This window comes from Mesocricetus auratus, unplaced genomic scaffold (genome assembly GCF_017639785.1).
Source record: "Mesocricetus auratus isolate SY011 unplaced genomic scaffold, BCM_Maur_2.0 Super-Scaffold_100004, whole genome shotgun sequence".
In the NCBI taxonomy this organism is placed as follows: Eukaryota; Metazoa; Chordata; class Mammalia; order Rodentia; family Cricetidae; genus Mesocricetus; species Mesocricetus auratus.
In genome coordinates, this window is record NW_024429189.1 from 95,152,980 (window position 1) to 95,178,347 (window position 25,368).

General features: G+C 43.8%; 1 protein-coding gene and 1 long non-coding RNA gene across 2 annotated transcripts; one reads left to right on the top strand and one right to left on the bottom strand.

Moving 5' to 3' along the window:
- Positions 1-1,052: 1,052 nt before the first annotated feature.
- LOC121140243 lies at positions 1,053-25,115 on the bottom strand. The gene is made up of 4 exons (XR_005877035.1): positions 24,938-25,115; positions 11,677-11,783; positions 3,695-3,897; positions 1,053-1,336 (listed from the first exon to the last, which is right to left on the bottom strand). It is a non-coding gene; the product is annotated as an uncharacterized LOC121140243 (long non-coding RNA).
- On the top strand, positions 7,881-14,627 carry LOC121140242 (speedy protein E4-like). Its single transcript, XM_040744944.1, has 11 exons — positions 7,881-7,968; positions 8,736-8,924; positions 9,093-9,191; positions 9,340-9,456; positions 9,856-9,972; positions 10,150-10,350; positions 11,721-11,779; positions 12,097-12,182; positions 12,458-12,632; positions 12,763-12,881; positions 13,820-14,627. Exons 2-10 carry the CDS (start codon positions 8,825-8,827, stop codon positions 12,820-12,822), a joined length of 1,014 nt encoding a protein of 337 aa, XP_040600878.1. The 5' UTR covers positions 7,881-7,968; positions 8,736-8,824; the 3' UTR covers positions 12,823-12,881; positions 13,820-14,627.
- Positions 25,116-25,368: the final 253 nt, after the last annotated feature.

Here is a 25,368-nt window from a genome sequence, read left to right on the forward strand (position 1 = left end):
ATTGCCGCAAGATACCACCATGTCTGACCCACGAAGTGACAATGAGTGGTGGCATGAGCCCCCATTAAAACGCTGTCTCGTGGATGCAGGGGTGGAGAGTCCTGACGTCCACAGTCTGAGAATCAGTAGTCTTGAAGTGCAGACTCAGAAGAGAGATGTCCCAGTTCAGGAAGAGGTGACATCACACCCTTCCATCTGTTTCATTTAGGCCCTGCACAGACTGGGTGACTCCTGTCCAGTGTTGGTGAAGGTGGGTCACCTTTAGTCAGTTACAGACTCAAAGGGTAATCACAAGCAGAGGCCCTCGGCTACATCCAGACACAATGTTTGCCTACTATGTGGTCACTCCTTAGCCCAGTCAAGGTGGCATATAACATTAATCATCATGGGGGCTGCAGAGGGTTTCAGTTCCAGGGACCAATGGCAGGTTGCTCTCAGCCACCTGTAACTTCAGCTCCAAGGGATCCAAAAACCTCTTGTGGCCACCATAGTCACACACACACACACACACACACAATCTTTAAAAATAATCATCATGTACACAATGGAATACCACTTACCTGGGAGAAAACAGAAATACATAACATATAATACACAATACATAATATATCCTGTCATAAAATGACAGGTATTCTATGATTCCTTTTATACGGGGCCCCTGGAGTAATCAAGTCCCTAGAGACACAGAGCAGGATGGTATTGGTAGCAGCTGGAGGAACGTCGGGTGTTTACCAAGCCATGTAATGGGTATAGGGTTCCAGTTCCATGAGAAGCAAACGGTTCTGGATGCTGGACACGAAGGCACTTAACACTACTGAACTATACACCCTTCAAGTGGTGAAGCTGGCTGGGCTTGGAGGCACATGCTTGTACTCCCAGAGCAGGGAGATTATAAACTCTAGTCCATCCAGGCTACACTGCAGGACCCTGCCTATGACTAGATAGATGATAGATAGATAGATAGATAGATAGATAGATAGATAGATAGATAGATAGATAGATAGATAGATAAGTTGAGGTGATGAGTTCCATACCATATGTATTGTACCACCGTTAAAATTTTGTGTAAAGTTTCTGCACTTACTGAAACCCCATCGTTGGGCAGGTTCTGCTTTTTGTTTGGCTGAGTTTTGTTTTTTCTTCAGCTTCAGATCCGTCTGGTGCCAATTTTATTAATGGTAGAATGAAGTTCAAATAAACCTTCCTCCAGAGAAAGGACTAACTTGGGCAAGTTGCCAGGACAAAAGAAAAGGCAAGAATACTTGCGTTGGTGCAGAAGGCGCTGGATAGTGCAGGCAGGCTCACTCTGCAGGTATTCTTGACTCCAGGATTGGACCTTTGGGGAAGGGAGTAGAGCAGACAGGCAGCCTTCAACCACATTACAATCCACAGCATGTATTCCCACTGTCTTTCTGGATTCCTAATGTTTCAATGAGTCACAAAGGTTGACTGGCTATTGGATTTTTAAGAACTTGCAGGGTTTTCCTTATATAGACTGTCCTCAGGAGACCTCTGGATGAATGCTCTCCTCCCTCCTCCCAAATAGCAGCTGCTTCTTAGCATGTGTGTTTACAGAAATACCAGTAGTTATTGCATGTTCCTTGCCATGTGATTAAGCGCTGCCATAAAGCCCTGGCTAGATTAGAAAAACTCTTCTGAGTGGAACCAAACTAGTATCAACAATGGACAGCTTGTGCCACCTACTGGTCAATGATAGTATCACATGCCAGATGCCTATACCTGTCAAGGAGGTAGCTAGAAAGACACCAACACAGGAGTGTGCACAGAGTGGGCACATATACTTGCGTGCATATACATGCTCATGGGCAGAATCATATATTTTGGCATTATATCACATAGTGTATAATCAGACATGGGGATGAGTAGAGTCTACCCCACTATGACTGATAACTTTGATTTATAGCATTGATCATATAGTATTTGCCAAATAGTATCTCCTTCGACCCTCAGAAATAGTGTATGAGCTCAAAGGATGCACATTCACACAACAAGGACATCTGTTTGAACGTGTTCATAGCAGCATTATTTGCAATAGCCAGAACCTGGAAGCAACCTAGATGCCCCTAGTAAGAATGGATACACAATGGAGTACTACTCAGCAGGAAAAAAAAAAAAAACAATGGAATCTTGAAATTTGCAGGCAAATGAATGGAACTAGAAGAAACCATGCTAAGTGAGGTAACCCAGTCACAGAAAGAGAAACATGGTGGGGGGGTCAGTGGTGGGCATGGGAGGATGGGAGGGAGAGGGAGCTGGGATTGATATGTAACATAAGGTTGTTTCTAATTTAAATAAAAAAGAAATAGTGTATGAGAGGCTGGAGAGATGGATCAGTGATTATGAGCACTGACTGCTCTTACAGAGGACCTGGGTCAGTCTCCATCACCCACATGGCAACTTACAACTGTCTGTAATTACAGTTCCAGGGGACCTGACACCCATGGCAAAAATACCAAAACACATAAAAGAAAGGAAGAAAGAGTGTGTGTGACAAGTTCCATTATTCTTACTTTAGAAGTGGGGAGGCTGGGACAGGGAAAGCTCTGCCCATAGGGTTAAATGTCCTTCTAGTACGCCAGTGAATCAGAAGCATCACTGGGTATGTATAGGGAAGATGAACTACAATGAAGTTACTATCTTGTCCCTCCACTTTCAATGTAATTTTATTATTTTAGGCACATGACTGTCTTGCTTGCTTTTTATCTACGCATCACATGCATATGGAATCCAAGGAGAAGATGATGTCAGATCCTTGCAACTGGAGTTAAACTATAGTAAGTGGCCATGAAGGTGCTGGGCACTGAACCCTGACCTTAGGAAGAGGAGTCAGTGCTCTTAACACTAACCCATCTCTCCTGCTCCCCCTGCTCCATTTTTTCAAAGCAAACACACCAATGTAAATATGTCTAGTGTACTCTGAAGAATCCAGAAGATCCTGTTTAAGACACTTAAAGCAGGGGCTGGAGAGATGGCTCAGCAGTTAAGAGCACTGACTGCTCTTCCAGAGGACCTGGGTTCAGTTCCATCGGGCTAACAACTGTCTGTAACTCCAGTTCCAGGGATGCTGATAGCCTCACACAGACACACATGCAGGCAAAACACCAATACACAATGAAATTTTTAATTGTTTTTAAAAAGCCCAAATGGCTGCCAGTGCTTCATCCCAATACAACCCTGACAAGGTCACCACTTTTCAGACCTCACATGGTCCAGCAGGTGGCTGGGCCCTCATTCCCTACCTTGCTCTTGATATCAACAAACATGTGGATAGTTCTCCAACAAAAATCAACTTTACATCATGACAGATGGCTACCACCAAGGATATTCATGCTGAGGCACATCCATAAGCATTTAAGAATAGTGGCAGCAAATACGTAGAATCTCTAAGTGTGACCATGTGAAGCAAGATTACACGTTGTGGAAAAAATTGGCCTGATTTTAAAACAAAACAAAACCACTTTTTAAAAAAATCAGTGGTCCTTTGAGAACCACAGTTGAAAGTCAGGGAAAGAATTAGTCACAATGGCAACACCCCCAAAGACAGCCTCACTTCAAAAACATTCTACACACTGCCTCTTCTCACTCTCCTATCTCTTTTTAGTGGGCCATGGGTAATGGTCAACATCCTCACTTGTCTTTACTGAAGAGAAAGGAATAAGACCCCCAGTCTTACCCCCTTGGCGTAGTTAACAGCATGCCTCCATACAAAGTCAAGGCAGCCGCCTGCTAGTGTGAGGTAGAGCTGGTGACAACTGCTCGGAGCATCATCTTGACTGGAACATGGAACCTGGGATATGGTCCACCTGCAGAGTGTGATCCAGGTCTTCATGGAGGATGGTGCTATTTACTTAGAGACTCCTAAAATTAGGGGTTCACCTGGGGAGAACACAGATTCCCTGTAGCAGAGATTGCAAAATAACGTCCATGTCAATATATTAGGCAATTACATCCAGCAGTGCTGACTAGTGACAATTTTCTTTTAGGATGCTATAGCTGAATGGGATGGACATTGCATTCCCAGGCACCATTCTCATACTTGCAGGAGTGTGTTAAGGAAGGTGTAAGAGTCCTGATCCACAGGACTTGGTAAGGCAGAGCTAATAAAAGTCATATAGATCAATCTCTCCTGTCCTCTCTCTCCCTCTCCCACTCTCCATTCCTCTTCCTTCCTCCCTCCATCTTTCTCTGCATCCCCCTTCTCTGTTCCAGTACCATCAGGAAACCATGAAGGTGTTTCACAAGGAAGACTAGACACAGTGCTGTTTCCTGATCCTGCTGACCCAATGCATCCGCAAACATGGGCACATGGCTTCTTCCTGAAACACAGCTGTCCTAGTTTGCTTTCTGTTGGTGTGATAAAGACCACAGATAAAAGCAACCTGGAGAGGGAGAGGAACAGTTTTATTTAAGCTTACACATCCCAAGTTACAGTCCATTGAGGGAAGCCGGGGCAGGAGCCCGGGGCAGGAGCCCGGGGCAGGAGCCCGGAGGTAGGAGCTATTGGCCAAACATGAAGGATGGATCACTCACCGCTCGCTGGCTTGTTTCTCGTGGACACTCAGCCTGCTCTCTTATACCACCAGGACCAGCTGCCCAGAGATGGCACCACTGGCCCCTCCCACATCAATCATTAATTGAGAAAATGCTCCTCAAACTTGCCTACAGGCCAATGGAGACCTTTTCTCAGGTGACATTTCCTCATCCCAGACATCCTGGCTTGTCTCAAGTTGACAAAAAAAAAAAAATCCAACCAGGACACAAGGGAAAATAAGTGAAGCCAGGAAATGAAAAAAGCAAGTGAGAAACTCCCATGAGAGGACAAGCAACCCACAGGAGAGAATCCAAGGCTACACTCACCTATGTGGCAGCAAGAGGGAGCTGAGGTACAGAGATGTGGTTATGCCAGGAGAGGGTAGCATGGGCAGAGTTGGACAAGTCAGACAAAAGAAGACATAAACATTCAGAGATGTCACAGAGAAAGCAACATCCTGAATGGACATTTAAACCAAAAAGACCCACTGAAAGACCTATGATAAATCTCAAGCTCACCTCAGAAAAGCAGCTATTCCTTCGACAAGGGCTTACTGAATGAATATCTACTGTGTATCAGCCTTGTGGGCCAGAAATACAATATCCAAGTCAGTCTTGACTCTGTGCCCAAGAGGCTCACACCCAAACAGAGGGTGGAAAGAGGCAAACATACAGCCATGCTCTGAGCAGAGTAGAACATTCTAGAAAGGAAGCATGAAGCATGATGGCTCTTGTCATAGAATTGAGTACATCTTGATAGAGATCACAAAAGCACACATGAGACACACACCTGCACAGAACTAAATATAAAAACATAATCCTGTGCATGTGAATCTGGAAAACCCATGTAAGGGTGGTGACCAACTTCCATCTCCCTCGGGTGCTGAACTAGTCATAAAAAGCCTTACCACGAGGAAGAATTGGAGAGGGGAATGGATTATCTCTAGGTATACGTTCTGACAGATGCATAAAACCTTGGTATCAACATAAAAGACTTTAAAGATGATTTGATTATAGCATAATATTAACCAAAGACAAATAACATGACAAAGTAAAATGGTCAGCAAACAGCTCAAGCTCCATACTTACTAGCTAACTCTTTTTTAATGAATTTTTATTTAAATTAAAAACAATCCCAGTTCCTTCTCCCTCCCATCCTCCCATGCCTGCCCCATCCACTCCCCAGGGAGCGTGAAGCCTCCCATGAGAGATCATCATAGTCTGACACATCATTTGGGGCTGAGAGAGTATCCCTACATAAAGAATGGGCTCCCAAAGTCCATTTGTGCACCAGGGATAAGTACTGATTCCACTGCCAGTGGCTCCACAGACTGCCCAGGCCTCCCAACTGACTCCCATGATCAGAGGGCCTGGTTGGGTCCTATGCTGGCCCCCCAGCTGTCAGACTGGGGTCCGTGAGCTCCCACTTGCTCAGGTCAGCTGTTTCTGTGGGTTTCCTCAGCATGGTCTTGACCACTTTGCTCATCGCTCCTTCCTCTCTACACCTGGATTCCAGAAGTTTGGCTCAGTGCTTAACTGTGAATCTCTACGGGATGAAGGCTATAGGAAGGATGGCATTTAAAGTACTCATAAATCTCATTATAGGGGAAGGGCATTTAAGGTAGCCTCTCCACTACTGCTTAGATTCTTAATTGGAATCATCCTTATGGATCCCTGGACACTCCATATTGCTTCTCTCTGCATCTGCTGGTGACTCCTGAGTCCATTCTCTTCTCAGGCACTCTGTTTGGCTCTCCTGACTAACCTTATCCTATTCACCTGTTGGCTTCTTTATTAAACCAATCAGAGTCATACATATTCACAGTATACAGAAGGATTATTCCACAGCATTTCCCCCTTTTAGTGTAATCAAAAAGGAAGTTTTTAACCTTAACATGGTAACAAAATAGTGATTAGATAAGAATTACATTTACAATATCCAGTTCATTTATATTTGGCAAAAGTAGAGAAAATACTCTATTATTTTGTTTATCTTTAAGATTCTAAAGTTTATACCCAATTTACATTTTATTATAAGAAAGGAAAACTTTAACTATGACTATCTAGTCTTCAACTCCGTCAAAGACCCCAGAACAGGGGAATGTTATCTAACAACAGGAGCATCTGGAAGCCTGGAAAGTAAGCCTAGGGTCTTCTGTAAAGTTGAAGCATCCACCTTTGGCCTGAAGGCTTACTATATCTGACAGACACTTCTGAAAATCAGGGAATTTTGAAGGACTTATTACCTTGTTTTGACAAAGTTTGGGTGTAGTCCTTTTGTGTGTCCTGCTGACTCAGTTTGGACAGTGTACTGTCAGAAATTGAAGCAAGGGCAGTTTTGTGGGGACACCAGACCTTGTTCAGAGACCCACTTCCCCATCAGCCTGGGAGTAGGCAGCTGTAAGACAATGTTTACTAAAAACACGTTTACTAAAAACAATACAATGCCCAGGGCAATACGTTCTTGTAAAGGGCTGGCTCACTGGAACCGCCCTGACCTCGACCTTGTCCAAAGATTAACCACCTCTTCTGACACGTCCAGATCAGTTTTGGTGTCGGAGCAGAACCAGCCAGGGGAGAGGAGAGAGCAGAAGCTTTTCTGGAGGGAGGCCTTTCTTGGGAAGTTTTCTTGAGCCTTTTTGGGGCCTGCTTAAAGTTTTCCTTACATCGTTGAACAAGTCTCTGTGTTGTCAATCCCGGACAACCTTGGACGCAGGCTGCGCAGCGGACACGGCACAGTTTCTTTGACCACAAGACTAGTTTTTACCATAAAGAAAAAGGAACTCAATACGGAGTTTCTTCAATGCCCATCATCTTCTCTAAAATAGATTAGTGCTACCAGGAGATGTGTCTCACTGTTATGAAAACCTACATTCTATAGGTCTTTCAAGTGTTTGAAGGCCAACTATCAATCTAAAAATATCTGTGTATCACCTTCAAAACATACCTAATATGTCTTTAAGTTTGACTATTAAAGACAACTATTAATCTGTATTTTAAATTATATATTACATTTTAAATGAGTTTCATAAACGCATAGACCAAACACTAGAAACATACATAGAGAAAACCAAACAATCACTTTAAATTTGTATAAAAAAAAACCAAAATCTAAGGAACGAGGTGAAGACTAAAAAGAAAATAAGAGTGGAATAGGAAAGGAGCACTTGAGTGTCCAGAGGAGACTCCAGCCAATTGTCCCAGATGTCCATGGTCTATTCCTTGGGTGTATTTCTTTAATAGACCAAGGAGTAAGTTCTGGTAGAATAGTGTGAGGTCATCAGAGCCTTCGGAATGTTTGAGTTCACATAGTTACCAGCAGTGCTCTCCTCATACTTGTGAGACTGAGCTCTGGGGAAGCTATGAGAAACCCATGAGGGCCTAGATCTTGAGAGAGTGGAACAGGTACTCACACAGGTGAGTATCACCCAATGCTAAGCTAGACTGAATGTCAGGGCTCAACTATGTTCATTCAGAGAGTCTTGGAGGTGTGTCCAAGATTGCCTGGGAATCTCCAGAAGACAGCTGGTGATATGATGGAATGGAAACAGGATTTAGACTAAGGGAAACAGAGAACGAGAATTAAGGTGAACATGAGAGAGAGTAAAGTGAAAACAAGGGAGGATGTTCAAGAGGAGTCTTGTCTACCAATGACTGCCCTTCAGAGGGAGCCATAGGAAGATGGTGTGGGACACATGGGAAGTATTTTTAAGGAGATTTAATTACCTGTGAATTTATAGTGATTCATAGAGATGGGGAAGGAGGTGATGACAATGAAAACAGGTATGTGAGGTCACCCAGCCTGACTCTACTGGAAACATGTCTGATGCTCAGTAGCCAATCTTCCCATTGGTAAATCCACAGTGGTGCACCCACAGCAAACGACACATACTAGGCAAGTCCAGAAGTCACCTTCTCATGTGTAAAGGAGGTGATCTGTGGTCCGTACCTCACAGACTACCAGACTAACTGAGTCTTCCTTAAGTACTGATTAAATTCTAATTTCATAAGGAATCAAGAATGGTGGGGTATAGCTCCATAGGAAGGCACTTCGTCAGCTTGTGTGAAGTCCTACATTCAAGTGCCATCACACAAAAAAACCTTTCAGCGACCATTGACAATGTAACTACTAGTGCAACTTTATTATTATTATTATTATTATTATTATTATTATTTTGTTTTAGAAGGAAGAGGTTACAGAGAAATAGCCTGTAGTTGGAGACAGACTGAGCCCCGGCTTTGCTTGGGAAACCAAAGAAGACAAGACTCCTTTATGTCTACATCAGTCACCTCAGACTCCATTCCAAGGCTTCAGAACCCAATGAAAGCTCAAAAGAAAAAAGGACTTGGGAAAGTAAAGACAGGTGTGTGTGGCCCTTGGCAATTTCTCTTTGGCACCCAGATGCATGAAGTATGAAACAACATGGGCACTGCACCTAGACCCAACTACCTTGAATCAAGATCTACAGGGGCATGGCATGGGGTGTCCTGGTTAGCCAGGAGGTCACTTCTTGTTTACTTTTTTTTTTTTGCTATGACAGACAGAAGATCAGAAACAACTGCTTCCCCAAAAGTGTCCTGCACAGACAATGATTCATGGAAAGAGGTGCCAGAGGATAGTGTTTGCATGGCAAAAAAAGGTACATAGGGACTCAATTCCAAGCCAAAATTATAGATAAATGCGTATGCGGATTAGGCCATTCTTCATAGATATCATCACCTGTTCCTCAATGTGTATGAGAAAAAAACACTCAGCACTGCCCATTTGGGGGTCTTCTCTTCCTGCAGCTCCACAGGTCAGCAGCATTCATGTTTCCACAGATGCCTCTACAGGGGATGTCCCTGAGCACAGATCCAAGAGGAAGAGGGGACAGAGCAAAAGGAAACTGGAGAATACCATGACTGGTATGTGTATGCATGCCCCTTGATATTCATGTCCCAGTAAGAATGAAACAGCATGTAAACTATCCTTAGTCACTCACTCTTCACAAAATGTCCTAAATCAAGTTCTACAGGGCCATACCAAGAGCTGTCCTGGAGAGCCAGGACATCACATCCTTGATCACTTTTGTAGCTATGGTACATAGAAGATCAATAAGTTCATCTGTCTCCATAGGGCTGTCCTGCAGGCCCTGTGTTTGACAAACAACAGAACACAGTAACTCAATTTCTAGTCTCCTTTATAGATGAATAAAGGCCATCCTCCCAGATTTCTTCACATGTCACAGAGAATTATGAAAGGGAAGAACACAGCAATGTTCTGGTTGTCCCTCTTGTGGTCATGTGAGGTCTTCCTTCCTGCAGATCCAGAAGCCTGCACCATTCTTGCCTCCAGTGATGCTTCTGCAGGGGATGTCCCTGAGCAGCGATCCAAAAGGAAGAGAGTCCAGAAGACAAGCACACTGACAGATGTCAAAGCAGGTATGTGTCCATCATTCCTGGACATTCTGTTCTCTGTCTGAAGAACCAGATGCAGGACAGTGACTACTTGTCACTCTGTCCTCATGAAGTGATCAGTTCCTGAGTAATGGTCAGGACGTTGTCAGTGTTCCCACTGTGGACACATCCATGCTAACTGAGAAGGATTTGTCCCCACAGTTGCCCAGGAGAGCAGTCTGCAGGCCTCAGGTACCTCTGAAGCTACCCCTGAAGCTGCCTCAGAGCTGAAGTTCTTCAGGAGGAGGACCAAGAGGAGCATATGGACTGTGGACCGCATTGAGGGCACAAAACTCATCATAAACAAGAAGAGAAGACTCAGTTACCAGCCTGAGGACCTTGAAGCCTTCTACCGAATTCTGGGTGGGTTCTCTAAACTGATGATTGAATACTTAGGGTCAATACTCAAAATCTAGGAGGAGTTGTGGGGAGCAGTGGTTCAAAGCTCCCCACAGTGCTCATGGGCTGTCAAGTGACATACATGAAGGCCCCCGGGAATATGGGGAAGATCCTTTTGGTGACAAGTCTTCAAAGAGAAGAAACCAGGCTCCTGAATATGGAAGTACGGTGCTTCTACACTCACATATCCCTACCAGCAGTCACGATAGTAGCGACTGGAGAAACAGCAAAGGCCACTGATCCCTGCTTTGGGAGTGCACTAGTGGGGACACACACAAAACCCCAAGCATTTACAAATAAAGCTGCTCCCATCTCTAGATAGCATCACAGGAGGGCATCAGAAGGGCATGGCACCTACAGGGAGGACAGGAAGATGACAGGAGAGGGTTAGGAAACCAGTAAGGCACACAACGTCTCTCTGAGATGAAATCAAGTCATAGATCTGGGACCAAGTGTGGCAGGTAAACTACCTAGCACATGTACCAGTCACAGGAAGCTATTTGCTCTGTTTAAAATGAGCTGAAGAAACCATGTACACATGTGTTCAGTTCCTCCATCACTTCAGCTGAGATTCCAGTGTTCACTGCCTACATGTGGCTCTGGGGAGCCATATTGGATAGCAGAGGAACAGAATGCTTTAAGCACTTGAACACACCATCAGACAGTGCCCTCTGAGGGTCAGGGAAATTGCACAGGACACATCCTGTGCAAGAGTTCTTTGCCTGGGCAGCTGACATGTGGAACTCCAAAGGGCCAAGTCTAAACTGGAAAATGGTGCCTGCAGGAAGGACCTTAAAGACATCAGTGGAGCAGGCAAAGCTGGTCACTACCTCAGAGGCAGAGGATCCAGGAAAGAAGGGAAGGAGGGAGGCTATAAGCATGGAGTTATGAACTCTCCATCTCTGCCCAAGGACTCAGTTACCACACAGAGCAAGGGATCTTGGTAGAGTCCAGATATGGTAAATGGGCAGACTGTGAGGTCATAGAGTTCAAAGGCCACACCTATCATACTGAGTGAAGTAAAGTTTAACATTGAAAGCTATGCTAAATCACTTTGGTGAAGAAAAATATCAAATGTCATCACTGACCAAGCTCAGGAATCGACAACTGCAAACTTCAAAATGCAAAACAACATGAATCTGTCAATGAAAGGACAAACTATGTCCCTGATAGGAAGGGTAACACTTTCTTAAAGAGGTCCTGCTTACTCTCAGGAGCCAGCTCAGGGAGACAGGTCTGAATGCTGCACATTGCTTCTAAACTTTCCCAAATATAGTTCATGTGACCCACCAGATGGGAACTCCAAGTCCTTCTCATGCTTGCTTTCTTTGCAGAGGATCCTGTGGTCCAGAACTTCTTGGCAGCTGACATTTTCTTCAGAGTGACTGACAAGGTACCTGTGAGATCAGATATTCTACAGTCACAGCCCTCATGGAATAGGCAGAAAAGATAAGACTGTTCCAGACCAGGATAACCCAGGGCTGTTCTCAAGGACAGAGGCAGGAGACATAGGCTGCCCATCCTTTTCATATGCCCCAAGTTCCTTCAGGTTTTCCATTCAGCTGACATCCACAAAGAAAATGGACGCCAGCCCCCATTCTATGCATCATTAGATTATATTGTGCAGATGCAGAAGGTCCAGGCCCCACTGAGATTTCTTGCCCCCTTGTCTACTGCCTTCCTTCTCTAACCAGCTCTCTGTCCACACAGTACCTGCTGTCCATGGTGGTGGAGTACTTTGGCCGACTTGGGCTCCCTGGACATCTCTACAACAGGATCCACTTCTTCCTGGCCCTGTGAGCATCTCATGGGAACCATTCTTCCCAATCCCACTCCTAAGGCTTCCTAAGGTGACCCTCAGCCAGAGTAGTGGACACTTTCAGGGGACCATGTAGGAGAGGGAAGAGAGTGTCCTGACATCATGAAAGAAGTTGAGAAGGAAGAAATGGAAGGTTGCTTCTCCTGGCCTGAGTTCTGAGCACACCCTGAACAGACTGCTTCCCCATCCTATCTCTAGAGCTGCCTCTCACTGTCACAGGTAGGGACATGAACTTGCTTTTCTCTGTGGCAGCTATATCGCCTGTGACATGGAAGAGGATGACCCCACATCCAGGAGGAGCATCTTTCAATTCTTGCTGGGCAGAGACACATGGCAAGACTTGTACAAGGACTTCCAAAGGTTGCAGAAGGAGTTCCTCCAAGTCATAGATTACCAAGCATTGCTCACGAGACAAGAGTGTGAAGAGGTCTGCCAGGGTTCAGTCAGGGCAATGGGTAGACACAGATCAGCCAGGAGAATGGGTGGATCAAGGTCATGCCCAGAGAAGAACAAGCATGGGCCCATCCTACTGGACTCACCTCTCATTTCCCTTTCAGATCCAGAACCAGGACCCACACCACTGGGTCTGGAGCCGGGTGCGCCAGAGCGCCCCTTAGGCTCTCAGGCCTGGGAACCATCAGCAGGGTCATGGAGCATGGGGCTGCACGTGAGCCAGGTGAGCAGAGGGCCTGGCCAGGGGCTCCACATGCGTGGGCTATCTCTCTCCTTGAGTCCCCGAAACAGTAATCGGGGCTGTGTAGACATGGGAGCAAGCTCTGCTGTCCAGATCTGGAGTTGCCTCTTGGATGGGAGCATATGGGATGTGAGCTCTGCCGAGGTACAGAAGAGTTTAAATCCCAGTTCTTCCACTGGATTGGAGCAAACCACCATGCAATCCACAACACAAGGCTTCAATCTGCATGCCTTTGTTGTTGTTTCTTTTGTAAACTCTCAGAAAAAGTTTTAAACTCACATTGTCTAGGCAACAACTCCTGTGTGAACTCAGGTGACGTTTTAAAATGTATCTAGATGTAAAACAATGGAGAATCAGCACTGGGAATTGACTCTCACTGTGTGTCTCTTGGGAGAGAAGGGAAATTCCAGTGTCTACCACGAGGTTTTATATGTTTACTCCCACATGAAGTGAGGTTCCCTGAGCTGGGCCCCTGAAGGACATGATCAGTCACATTTCCATGGGCAAATGAAGTCATGGTATCTCTAGTCTCTGGAAACAGGGAAATTGCTGGGAAGTAAAAGGATGGAGTGGGTAGGGAATTCTGTGAGAACGTCATAATCAGGACACAGCCAGAAACAACCCTGTCTGGCACCACACTCCTAAACTCACTTTGGTTGCTTGTAATATCTTTTTCTGTTTGGATTTACAAAGTGGGATGAAACCTCTAGTGAAATGCTAAGGGTCTCTACATCTTGGCATATGGGTGTGGTAAAAATAACTCACTAAATATCCTTCCATGCTGCAGGGTGTGACAGAACTCCATCTGTCTCAGGGGTCAAGAGTGTTGGTGAATGAGTTATAAGATATACCCATTTGAGCTGAGCAGTGGTAGCACAAGCCTTTTATCCTAACAACACTTTCTTTCTGTCCTTGTACAGCTCCTGCCCACCCCTGCCATTTCCTCCCTCACCAAGAAACCAGAGCTTTTCCTCATGGTACAAGCACTTGCAGAATCCAACATCCATCCCTTCAGGATAAAGAATCCAGGGAGAGGATGTGTTCCAGCAATGTGACGAGGGAAACCAGTGCAGTCAGTGAACCTCAGCCTTCACAGATGGCAGCCTACAAAGGCCCTTGACAATCCTTCATTGGATTCCATAACAGCTTGGAGGGTTCCAAAAAAAAAAAACATATCCAGCAACTAAGGACAGGGAGCTGTGATGTCACACCAAGTTCAGGAGCCCTGGACCAGTGGAGGAAGAACTTAAGAAGTCACTGCCCCTCTGGGGTACAGCAGGGTACCTGGAAAGGAGGAGTGACTGAAATCAGAGCATGAGGTCAGGCCTGCGTACTGGCCATAAGCAATGTCCTTGGAAATCCTGTCAGAGACCCTCCTCAATAGTCTACTGAATATAATGATGTAGAGACCTGATGTCATTATCAAAGTAGGATAAGAGAAAAGGGGATCCTATGAATGCAGGCTGTTACCACAGGGAAACAACACAGCTTGCCAATGAGAGAGACAAGGAGGAGAAAAGGGTGAGGAAGAGGTGAGGGGATGAGGGTCTATAGGTCACCCCAACAAGTGGAACAAGAGGGTGATAGCTATGGAACAGGAAAGATGGACTCAGGGAAGACAAATAGTCAGATCCCAGCATCACAGCGAAGATTACAGACTTGACAACTGCAAGTCAGACAGGATTTAAAAAGAGATAGAACATATATTCAGCATACAGCTGACGTTATTCATACTATTTTGCTTATATTGTTTTGGTTATACTGTTTTCACTCATTTTTGTTATTATTATATTTTGATCATAATTTTTCATTACAATATTTGTTTGAAATTCTTTCATTACAAAATTATAGTTATATATGCTTGGTTATAATGTTTTCATTGCATTTGGTATTCTATCAGTTTTTAGAGATATTACTTTTGTTTTATCATCTTGTTTATAATATTTCTATTATATACCTATTATGTTAATCTGGTTACATTATTTGAGTCATACTGTTTTTGTTATATTATTGATAGTATTTAGGATATGTTATTTTGCTTGTATTTTTTATAATACTTTGGCTGTAACAATTCCTCATATTATTTTGTTAATAATTTGCATATATAAAAAAATAATAATAATTTGGGTATATTATTTTCATTGTAATGGTTTGGTTATGTTATTTTTGTTTGATTATTTTGATTGTAATAATTTTGTTATATTATCTAAATTACATTACATATTACATTTTTTATTTTCATTAAAATTTTATCACCTTTCAGTAATATTATCTTGGTGATGCTTTTTTGGTTGTAGTGTTTGGTTCTAACATCAAATGGCTTATATTAGTGTTACAACAGTATTTGTATTAATAAAAATGAATTATTGGTTAAATGGACTCTGAACTGCTCACAAAGCAAAATTCAGCTCCTGACTATTTGAGAGAATCTAAAGTGATCCTGAGGTGCTAAAATTAAGGCTTGAGGAAGGGGGCTGGCAGGTGCGCACCCCAAGACAACTAGGATACACATCTGGATTGCAAAGGAAAGAATCCATTCAGAACTCCACCAGAGATTGCAAAGGACACATGGACAGAAGATCAGCAAATACATCGCCTGTCCCGCAGTCTTTCCTAGCTTTCTCCCTCATGTCTGCAGCCAGACTCCTCAGGAGGTCTCCTCCAATCAAATCCAATCTTACTAATTTTGAAGGAATCCATAGCTATTTGTTTTCAGTGGAAACAAAAGCACAGCCTCTCCCCCAATGCAACACATTTCCTGACTTCCATTCTGAAGCCAAGGCACCCTAAAGTATAGTTTGTTTACTTCAGCAGTCCCTTCCATAATCCAATGCCTCTCAACAGCTGTCATTCTTTTTCATTATCACTCAGAAAATTCAAAATTAATACAGTACCATATAAGGTCCAAACAACCTGTTTCCTATCCTTATGTGGCTATTGTTTTATTACTTCACTCTCTATATCCATTTTCTTTTCATTGTTTAGCATCAAGCACCTATTTAGGCATATTGTACCTTTGTAGAAGATTATGTCAGGACCTGCCTTTCTGTGTGTCTGCAGCACTCTGAATGTGAGAGCTGAGTTAAAGGGCAGTCTGCCCACCTGATGGTTCCATGTCGGCAGCTGGCTCAAGCCGGCAGTCAGAAGCCCTAGTGGTGCCTCTGCTCAATGAACATCTCAGTACACTGAGCATCAGGCCACCTGAGAGACTGGAGGACTAGGCAGCCATGTCGAGTTCCATGTCCAGAACTTTTGTTACAATTCAAAGGCTCTATGTTTTGATATTCAAGCCTTTACGTTGGACACTATATGTAGTAGTACTTTTTCGGTGGGACTGCCAGCCCACAAAAAAATGACTCAGAGACTTATTATTAATTATGATTCACAGCCTCAGCTTAGGCTTGATCCTAACTAGTTCTTAGAACTTAAATTAACCCATATTATTTTTTATCTACATTCTTCTACCAGGCTCATTACCTCATCTCCATACTGTCCATCCTGCTTCTACTGCTTCTGGATGGCCACTTCGCCTTTCTGCTTCCCAGAGTTCTCTCTCTGCCCAGGAGTCCTGCCTATACTCTTCTTCTACTGCTTCTGGATGGCCACTTTGCCTTTCTGCTCCCAGAGTTCTCTCTCTGCCCAGGAGTCATGCCTATACTCTTCTTCTACTGCTTCTGGATAGCCACTTCGCCTTTCTGCCTCCCAGAGTTTTCTCTCTCTGCCCAGGAGTCATGCCTATACTCTTCTTCTACTGCTTCTGGATGGCCACTTCGCCTTTCTGCTTCCCAGAGTTCTCTCTCTGCCCAGGAGTCATGCCTATACTCTTCTGTCTAGCTATTGGCCATTCAGCTTTTTATTATGCCAATCACAGCAATACATCTTCACATGATGTAAAAATATCCAAAAACACCACATAACTATGTTCTTTTAATTTTTAACAGATGTACCAAAATACACATTGGAGAAAAGACAAGCTCTTGAACAAATGATACTGGGAAAACCAGCTATCTATACAAAGAAGAATGAGACTTAGCTACGTATCATTCACCCTGCACCAAAGTCAACTAGAAATCTGTAACATAAGACCTGAAAATGTGTAATATAAGAGTAACAAGCAGAAGAACCTTTCAAGATACAGGCATAGGTAAGGAGCTACTACTCATGACTCTAAATGCCAGTGAAGAAGGCCAACAATCAAGGAAGCTCAGGAAGTTACAGAGCTCATAGAGAAAAGCAACTATTAAGTGCAGAGACAGCATGCAGAGTGGGAAAAATCTTTGCACACTGTACATCTGACAGAGGTTTAACCAGAATATACAAAGAACTCAGTAAAACAAGAAAATAACTCAATTGGAGTATGTGTGTTTATAAGAAAATAATTATCGAAGAGGACAATTCAAGAAGTGGGGAAGGACATGGAGCTGAAGGAAGGGAGGGGTGGAAATGATGTAAATATAGTATACTTACAGAACACACTTAAAAATTTGAAATAAATGGGCTAAGAAACAGAATCCATAATGAAAGAAAAATAACTGGCCAATAAATATTTGTTTAAGTGTTTAACGTTGGAGCCTTCAGGAAAATGCAAATTAAACTACTTTGTGTGGCTGAATTTATGTTGAGGTCTTTGATCCATTTGGACTTAAGTTTTGTGCATGGGGATAGACATGGATCTATCTGCATTCTTCTACATGCCAGCATCCAGTTATGCCAGCACCATTTGTTAAAGATGCTTTCTTTTTTCCATTGTATATTTTTAGCTTCTTTGTCGAAGATCAGATGTTCATACATGTATGGGTTAATATCAGGGTATTCAATTCAATTCCATTGTCTACCTGTGTATTGGTATCCTTGAACAAATTGGTACAGGAGACCACTTCCTGAACATAACACCAGTAACACAGACACTGAGATCGACAATTAATAAATGGGACCTCCTGAAACTGAGAAGCTTCTGTAAGGCAAAGGACACAGTCATCAAAACAAAAAGGCAGCCCACAGAATGGGAAAAGATATTCACTAACCCCACATCTGACAGAGGGCTGATCTCCAAAATTTACAAAGAACTCAAGAAGCAAGTCTCCAAAACACCAAAGGATCCAATTAAAAGGTGGGGTACAGAACTAAATAGAGAATTCTCAATAAAGGAGTCTAAAATGGCTGAGAGGCACTTGAGAAAGTGCTCAACATCTTTAGCCATTAGGGAAATGCAAATCAAAACAACTCTGAGATACCATCTTACTCCTGTCAGAATGGCTAAAATCAAAAACACCAATGACAATTTATGCTGGAGAGTTTGTGGTGAAAGGGGAACACTCCTCCACTGCTGGTGGGAGTGTCAACTTGTACAGCTACTTTGGAAATCAGTATGGAGATTCCTCAGAAAAATGGGAATAAACCTACCACAAGACCCAGCAACTCCACTCTTAGGCATATATACAAAAGATGCCCACTCATACAAGGATGTCTGTTCCACTATGTTCATAGCAGCATTATTTGTAGTAGCCAGAACTTGGAAACAACCTAGATGCCCCTCAACCAAAGAGAGGATAGAGAAAATGTGGTACATTTACACAATGAAGTACTATTCAGCAGAAAAAAAACCTGGAATCCTGAAATTTGCAGGCAAATGGATGGCACTAGAAGAAACCATCCTGAGTGAGGTAACCCAGTCACAAAAAGACAAACATGACATGTACTCTCTCATATATGGATTTTAGACATATATCTGGGGAGTGCCAGCCTACAATTCCATGGCCAGGGAGTCTGGAACACAGAACCTTCATTCAGTGGCTGATGGAGGCAGAGGCAGACTCCCACAGCTAAACACTGAGCTGAACTCAAGAAATCCAGTGACAGAGAGGGAGGACTGATGAGCAAAGGGGTTAAGACTGGGATGGTTTAACCCCCAGAAACAGCTGACCTGACAAGGGTTAGCTCCTGAATCCCAGATTTATGGCTGGGAATTCAGCATGGGACTGGTCAAGACCCCCTGAATGTGGGTGTCAGTGAGGAGGCCTAGGTAATCTATTGAGCCTTGGGTAGTAGATCAGTATGTATCCCGGGTATACAAATGGACTTTGGACTCCCATCCAACAATGTGAGGTGCACTCTTACCCTGGACACTTGGGGAAAGGTCTAGGCCCTGCCCTGGATGAAATGACAGACTATGGACACCCCCATGGAGGGCCTCACCCTCCCTGGGGAAATGAGGGGATATTGGAGGGGTTGGTGGGAGGGCATGGGAGGAGGGGAGGGAAAGGGAGACGGACCTGGAATTGACATGTGAAGCAACCTTGTTTCTAATTTAAATTTAAAAATAAAAATTATAAAATAAAAAAACAGATGACCTTTATAACAGTAAAAAAACTACTTTGTGAATCCATCTCAATCTATTTGGATTGGCCATCATGAAATAAACAACATTGGTGAGGATGTGAAGAAAGCAGAACACTTATCCACTGCTTATGGGAGTGTGTCTCAATAAGGGTTTCTATTGCTGTGAAGAGTTATCATGACCATGGCAACTCATAAAGGAAACCATTTAATTGGGTGCTGGATTATACTGCAGATCTTAGACCATTGTCATCATGGCGGAGAGCATGGTGGAGCGCAGGCAGACATGGTGCTGGACAGAGACTGACAGTTTTACATCTGGATTGGCAGTCAGCAGGAAGAGAGAGTGATACTGAGGCTGGCTTTAGCATCTGAGACCGCAAAGCCTGCTCCAGTGACATACAACCTCAAACAAGACCATACCTCCTAAGAGTGCTACCCCCTATAGGCCTATGTGGATCAATTTCATCCCAACCACCATGGAGTGTATGCTGGTATAGTCACAATGAAAATCAGCATTGAGCTTCCCCACTCCACCAAATAAAAAATCTTAAATTAGGGCTGGAGAGACAAGAGTGGTAGATATTAGTGATTAGTTGATCCACTACCCAGTTAACAACCAGGTTGTAGTCTCTTGTATGCTTGTGACCTCAGGGATACAAAGGGGGAGGGACAAAACAGGAAGCTCATTGGGGCTGGCTATAGCTTACTCAAAAATAGAGGACTTCATACTAAGAGACCTTGCCTCAACAAATAAGGCACAAAGTTATGAGTAGGTATTTGGTACCCTCCTCTAGCTTCTGTACACATACATAGATAAACACAACCACACAGACATCACACGCATGCGTGCATACATCCATATAAGCAAAAAATCTAACCCCCAAAAGAACTTCCCTATAACTAAGCTATAGTGCTCTCTGTTTAACCCACAAAGCATTGTCATAACCATAGAGACAGTTGGCTTCTAGGTTTATCACTGCTGTACTCCTAGCAGCAAGGAAATAAATCAGGCTAGAATATACCCCATGTGATAGGTAAGGTGCCACTAAGTGGTATCGGGGACATCAGGTGTTCCGCAGCACATGGGTCATAAATGGGAAACCAAGCCATGTGGACCAATGGAACTGAAATGAAAGAGAATGCAGAAACATTATTGGGTAGACCAGTCCCAAGCATATTCAGCATCTTGGGGAAGGGGGTAGATGAGAGAAACTAGAAAGGACTGATGTCTTTGTCTCTTTTCTGAAGATGCAGTCCAACACCTGATCCTGAGAAGCTTAGAGATTTATTTGTATCACAGTTTTGAAGGTATAACATCAAAGATTGGACAACACTACCAATTAGACCTTTGATTTTCTCCTGGCAATTCAGTTGTGGGCCTAGCCTTTAATGGCTGAGTCATCCCTCCAGCCCCCTCTGAGGTTTTCAAGACATCGAGTGTGACAATGCCAGATGTGTGCACTCGTGGCATTGTAAGAACCCAGACAGATCTGGGGAATATTCTTGCTCATTTATAAAAACTTTCTCTCAGGGGAACTGACACTCTCTTGAGAATTACATCAACCACTCCCAAAGACCCCATTCCCAGTGAATTAACCTTCTCTTACAGGTACCACAACCACCTAGAGCGCCTCAATGAGGATCAAGTCCCCAGAACATGAAACTGTAGAGGACACTCTCAAGTCACTTCTAAGCCACATCAGGAAGTCAGGAATGTTGAGAAACCAACCATGTTTAAACACTCCTAAGACAAACAGGCTGGCACTAAGTGGCTTCAAAAAAAATGGAGTCAAGAAATATCTAATGGGATGTCACAGTCACAGGGTGGCTTTAGGGGGCCCGTCCCAGGCCACCCAGCTAGCCATGGATAACAAAACCTGAAGAAAACTGGGTCATTAAAGTCTGGCAAAATAGTTACTTCTGCCTTCAGGATCTGTATATGTTCCAGTATTTCTGTCTCATATTGTGTAAGTGTGAAAACAAGACTGGGAGGGAAGGTCTTTCCCCTGGTTTCAGGAGGAATCATTCCTTCCCAAGACTTCTCCCTTCTGCAGCAACCCAACAGTCCCTTTGCAGCATGGTGAATTCTGGGTGCTTATACACTGATTTGTTCACAAAGATAGCCACCACTGAGGATTTTACATTCTGGACATACAGATCCACCAAGAACAGTTAATGTGCTGGATGGTAGAAAGAGGAAAGAGAATTAGAGTGATGAGAATAAGAGGTGTCATTCAGAGAGGGGAGGAAGTTGCAAACAGTGTACATGGGCAGGAATGACCTCACTGCAGATGTGGTCCTGTCTCAGGCCTACTCGAAGACTTTATAATTTGCCCACAGCACTCCACCCCCACTGGCAATGTAAAAACACTGGGTCCCATTAGTGTGACTGACAACCAGGAGCTACAGAGAAACAACTTTTCTCAGTAGGGCCATTACACCCCAAATCCTGCCATGAAGCAATCAATCCCTCAATTCAGTTCCACAGACAGGAACTAAAAAAGTTCCCACCTTCCCTAAAAGGGGAAAATAACTGAACTCCATAAATACACCTGAAGGAGAATAAATAAACTAATCTTAATAAGCTGGTATACAAATGCCACAGGTCATGTCAACTGGGACATATAAATTCCTATGTGACACTCTGAAATATGTGATAGTTGGTATTCACAAAGCCAGTGTAAAGTAGACAAGCGCTCATGTATAGGAGACAAAAATAAAATTCCTGCCTATTTAACATGTAAGATGGTGACATTTTCACAATCTTAATATGCCTGCGTAAAGACACAGGGGTGTCCTCTGCAGGGGTCCCACATGGTCCAGGGATTTCTACACTGCAACTAGGCTGCAAAGGTGCTACAGTTGGGACACTGTCCCACTAGGGGGTACTCTGAGACACACTAAGCATGTCCCCAGGCCACTGAGGGCCTGACAAGTTCTCATGGACCTCTGCAGGTAACAAATAATCATGCTTCAGCCAGTCCACACATGAATACCAGGGTAAATGGATAAGAAAAACTGAGACTGTATTGTGCTGGTACAGGATCCAAGGATTCATGAATTCATGGTCAATGACAATGTGTTTTTACAGTTACGTTCTGGAACAACAATACAAGCAGAGCACTTCTTTCTTCCCTCCCTTTCACCCATCTACAAATCTCTTCTACCTAAATGAAAGAAACATTCATTCTTGGCCTTTTACACAGATCGATTTTTGAAGAAAGAAATGAGACCTGGTTACACCATAGCTATGCTCTGTATGCTGGGTGAACATCCAAATAGACAGTCAGGGTCATCTATGTAAGAGCACAGTAACAATAATATATTTTAAAGATTTTATGCCCTGTTGGGAGAAGCATCCTTTAACCAATGACTTCCCTGCCTACCCTGCCCAGAATACTCTTTCTCCACTGTAATCTGCACTGACATCTTAATTAGCACATGGTCCCTAGAAAGCCACACTCCCATGCCAATGGTCCTTCTTCTATGTGCCAATAGTCATCTCTATCAAAGGTCCTCTCTCCATATTCCAATGGTCCTACCACTGATCCTCTCTGTGTCAATCATTTCCTACATGTGCCAACAGTCCATCCTTCCTGTGCCAACAGCCCATCCTTCCTGTGCCAACAGTCCATCCTTCCTGTATCAACAGCCCATCCTTCCTGTGCCAACAGTCCATCCTTCCTGTGCCAACAGTCCATCCTTCCTGTGCCAACAGTCCATCCTTCCTGTATCAACAGCCCATCCTTCCTGTATCAACAGTCCATCCTTCCTGTATCAACAGTCCATCCTTCCTGTGCCAACAGTCCATCCTTCCTGTGCCAACAGTCCATCCTTCCTGTATCAACAGTCTATCCTTCCTGTGCCAACAGTCCATCCTTCCTGTATCAACAGTCCATCCTTCCTGTATCAACAGTCCATCCTTCCTGTGTCAATAGTCCTCCTTAGTGTTAATAATCACTCCTCCCTGAGTAATGAACCAGTCTGTGGGACGCACCACACCCTCTACACACATACACACACACACATACACACACACACATACACACACACACACTAATTCTGCATATGACTATGCTTTTCCTTTTCCATCCACTGAATTGTAACTCTACAATGTCATCATAATATAGCATAATAAAGGACCTATGTTTGGATCCAGCATTTCTTTCCATCTGGAGATGCTTACCTTAATTTATATCATATTGCTCACTAGCTAGTGGGAAAACTTGGTGGCCCAGCCCTGCCTCTTGCAATACTGTTGTTGAACACCTCTGATTGGTTTCTATGCTGTGGCAGCATATCAGACTCACTATCAGGCTAACCTGCAAGGATCCAGAGTCCACACACTACAGGGATGTGTGAGGCTGTTGAAGTCTCACTGCCTCTTACCTCTTCTCTATACCAGGCAGCCAGCACAATTCGATTAAAGTCATGGGGTTACAAGATAGGACTTAGCATTTGGTCTTACATAGCCTCGCCTCACCTACCAGCCCAGGCCATGGCTTCTGAATCTATACAGGTCCTGTGTGTGAGTGACCAGACAGTTGTCCAGCCTGGTAGTAGGAGTGCAGGCAATTGCCACTATTCCCACCTCAGAAACAGGACTCTGACAAGGGGGTAAAAGCAAAGAGAGTTTCCCCAAAAATTATACTGGAACAAGAGCAATTCCACAGTGCAAAACTAAATGAACTCACACTTCTAACCTCTATGCAAATAACTTACATTTAACTGGTACTGAGATGTAGACTTAGGGGTAATCTCCAAAAAAAATTTTTTTTGGTTTTTTGAGACAGGGTTTCTCTGTATTGTTTTGGAGGCTGTTGGTTCAGCCTGGCAAACTCACAGAGATCCACCTGCCTCTGCCTCCCGAGTGCTGGGATTAAAGGCGTGCGCCACCACCGCCCGGCCCGTAATCTCCAAAATTTTTAAAAGCACACATATACCTCCACAGAACTAAATACATTTCATGAAAAACTACAACTCTGACTCTATAAAAGACGCTATTGGGAAGATACAGACACGCTCTGAGCCAGGGGAATGATTGGCAAATCACATATCTGATGAAGTACTTGTATCTAGATTGTAGACTCTGGAAAGAGGCTGGAAGATGACTGTGAATGAAGTACTTACTGCATGAGCATGAGGACAAGAGTTTGAGTCTTCAGCACTCGTGCAGAAAAGCAAGGCTTGGTGGCCTGCAGCAAAGAGGGAGACAGGCAGATAGATCCCAGGGGCTCACTGGCCTACCTGCCTAGCCAAAACAGAGAACTCCAGGATCATTGAGACGGCCGAGGGCCTGTCCCACCAAAATAAAGTGAAGGTGCAATTGAAGATGATGACATCTACCTCTAGCCTACACGTACATGCATACACACACCCATATACACATGCATGCATACACACATGCACACAGGCACAGGATCACAAAATTCTACAGTAAGAAGTGAACGACTAAACTACAAAATACTTAGCCAGACAATTCTCCCAAAAGATACACAGGTAACTATATGGACAATTTTTCATTTACTATTAGAAAATGTCAATTAAAATAGCAAAGTAATACATGTAAAGTATAAAATAATAGTACCAAGAGACACACACTGCCCATACAATAAGCCAAGTCCCTCATCCACTGCTGATATGAGAGCAAGATGGCAGGCCATTCTAGAGCAGAGAACAGCAGGGTGTACAAAGCAAACCTGCATGGCTTTGGCTTGATCTGCAGGATCCCAGAAGGCTACATGTTAGAGTCTATCTCCAGTCTTGTAGGCGTCGTGGGACATTTAAGAGGTGGGGCCTACTAGAGCTGCTAGGTCCTTGAAGAGGCTAACTCTGGAAACCTTTGAAGGGGGCTGTGGTGTCCTTTCTTACATTCCAGCCACGAGGCAAGCATTGTGCTCTACCTCACAGTCCTGCGATGATGTACTGCCTTACCATGACAACATGAACTGTCAGGAAAAGAACTCTTGGCATGTTTCATATACAGGGAGCTCTGTATATTCTTGGGTGTTGGTTTAGTCTTTTGGTTTTTTTTTTTTTTTGGTCTATTGGGGGTCCACCACTTAGTCCTCAAATCACACAAAGAGGCTTATTATTACTTATAAATTCCTGGTCTTGGCACAAAGTGAAG

What these genes read in the sequence shown, in the direction of transcription:
- LOC121140242 (XM_040744944.1), top strand. Translation starts at nt 8,825, where the DNA reads ATGTCTACATCAGTCACCTCAGACTCCATTCCAAGGCTTCAGAACCCA. An exon ending in ACTGACAGATGTCAAAGCAG is followed by an intron (nt 9,973 to 10,149) that starts GTATGTGTCCAT and finishes TTGTCCCCACAG; the next exon opens with TTGCCCAGGAGAGCAGTCTG. An exon ending in AGCCTTCTACCGAATTCTGG is followed by an intron (nt 10,351 to 11,720) that starts GTGGGTTCTCTA and finishes CTTTCTTTGCAG; the next exon opens with AGGATCCTGTGGTCCAGAAC.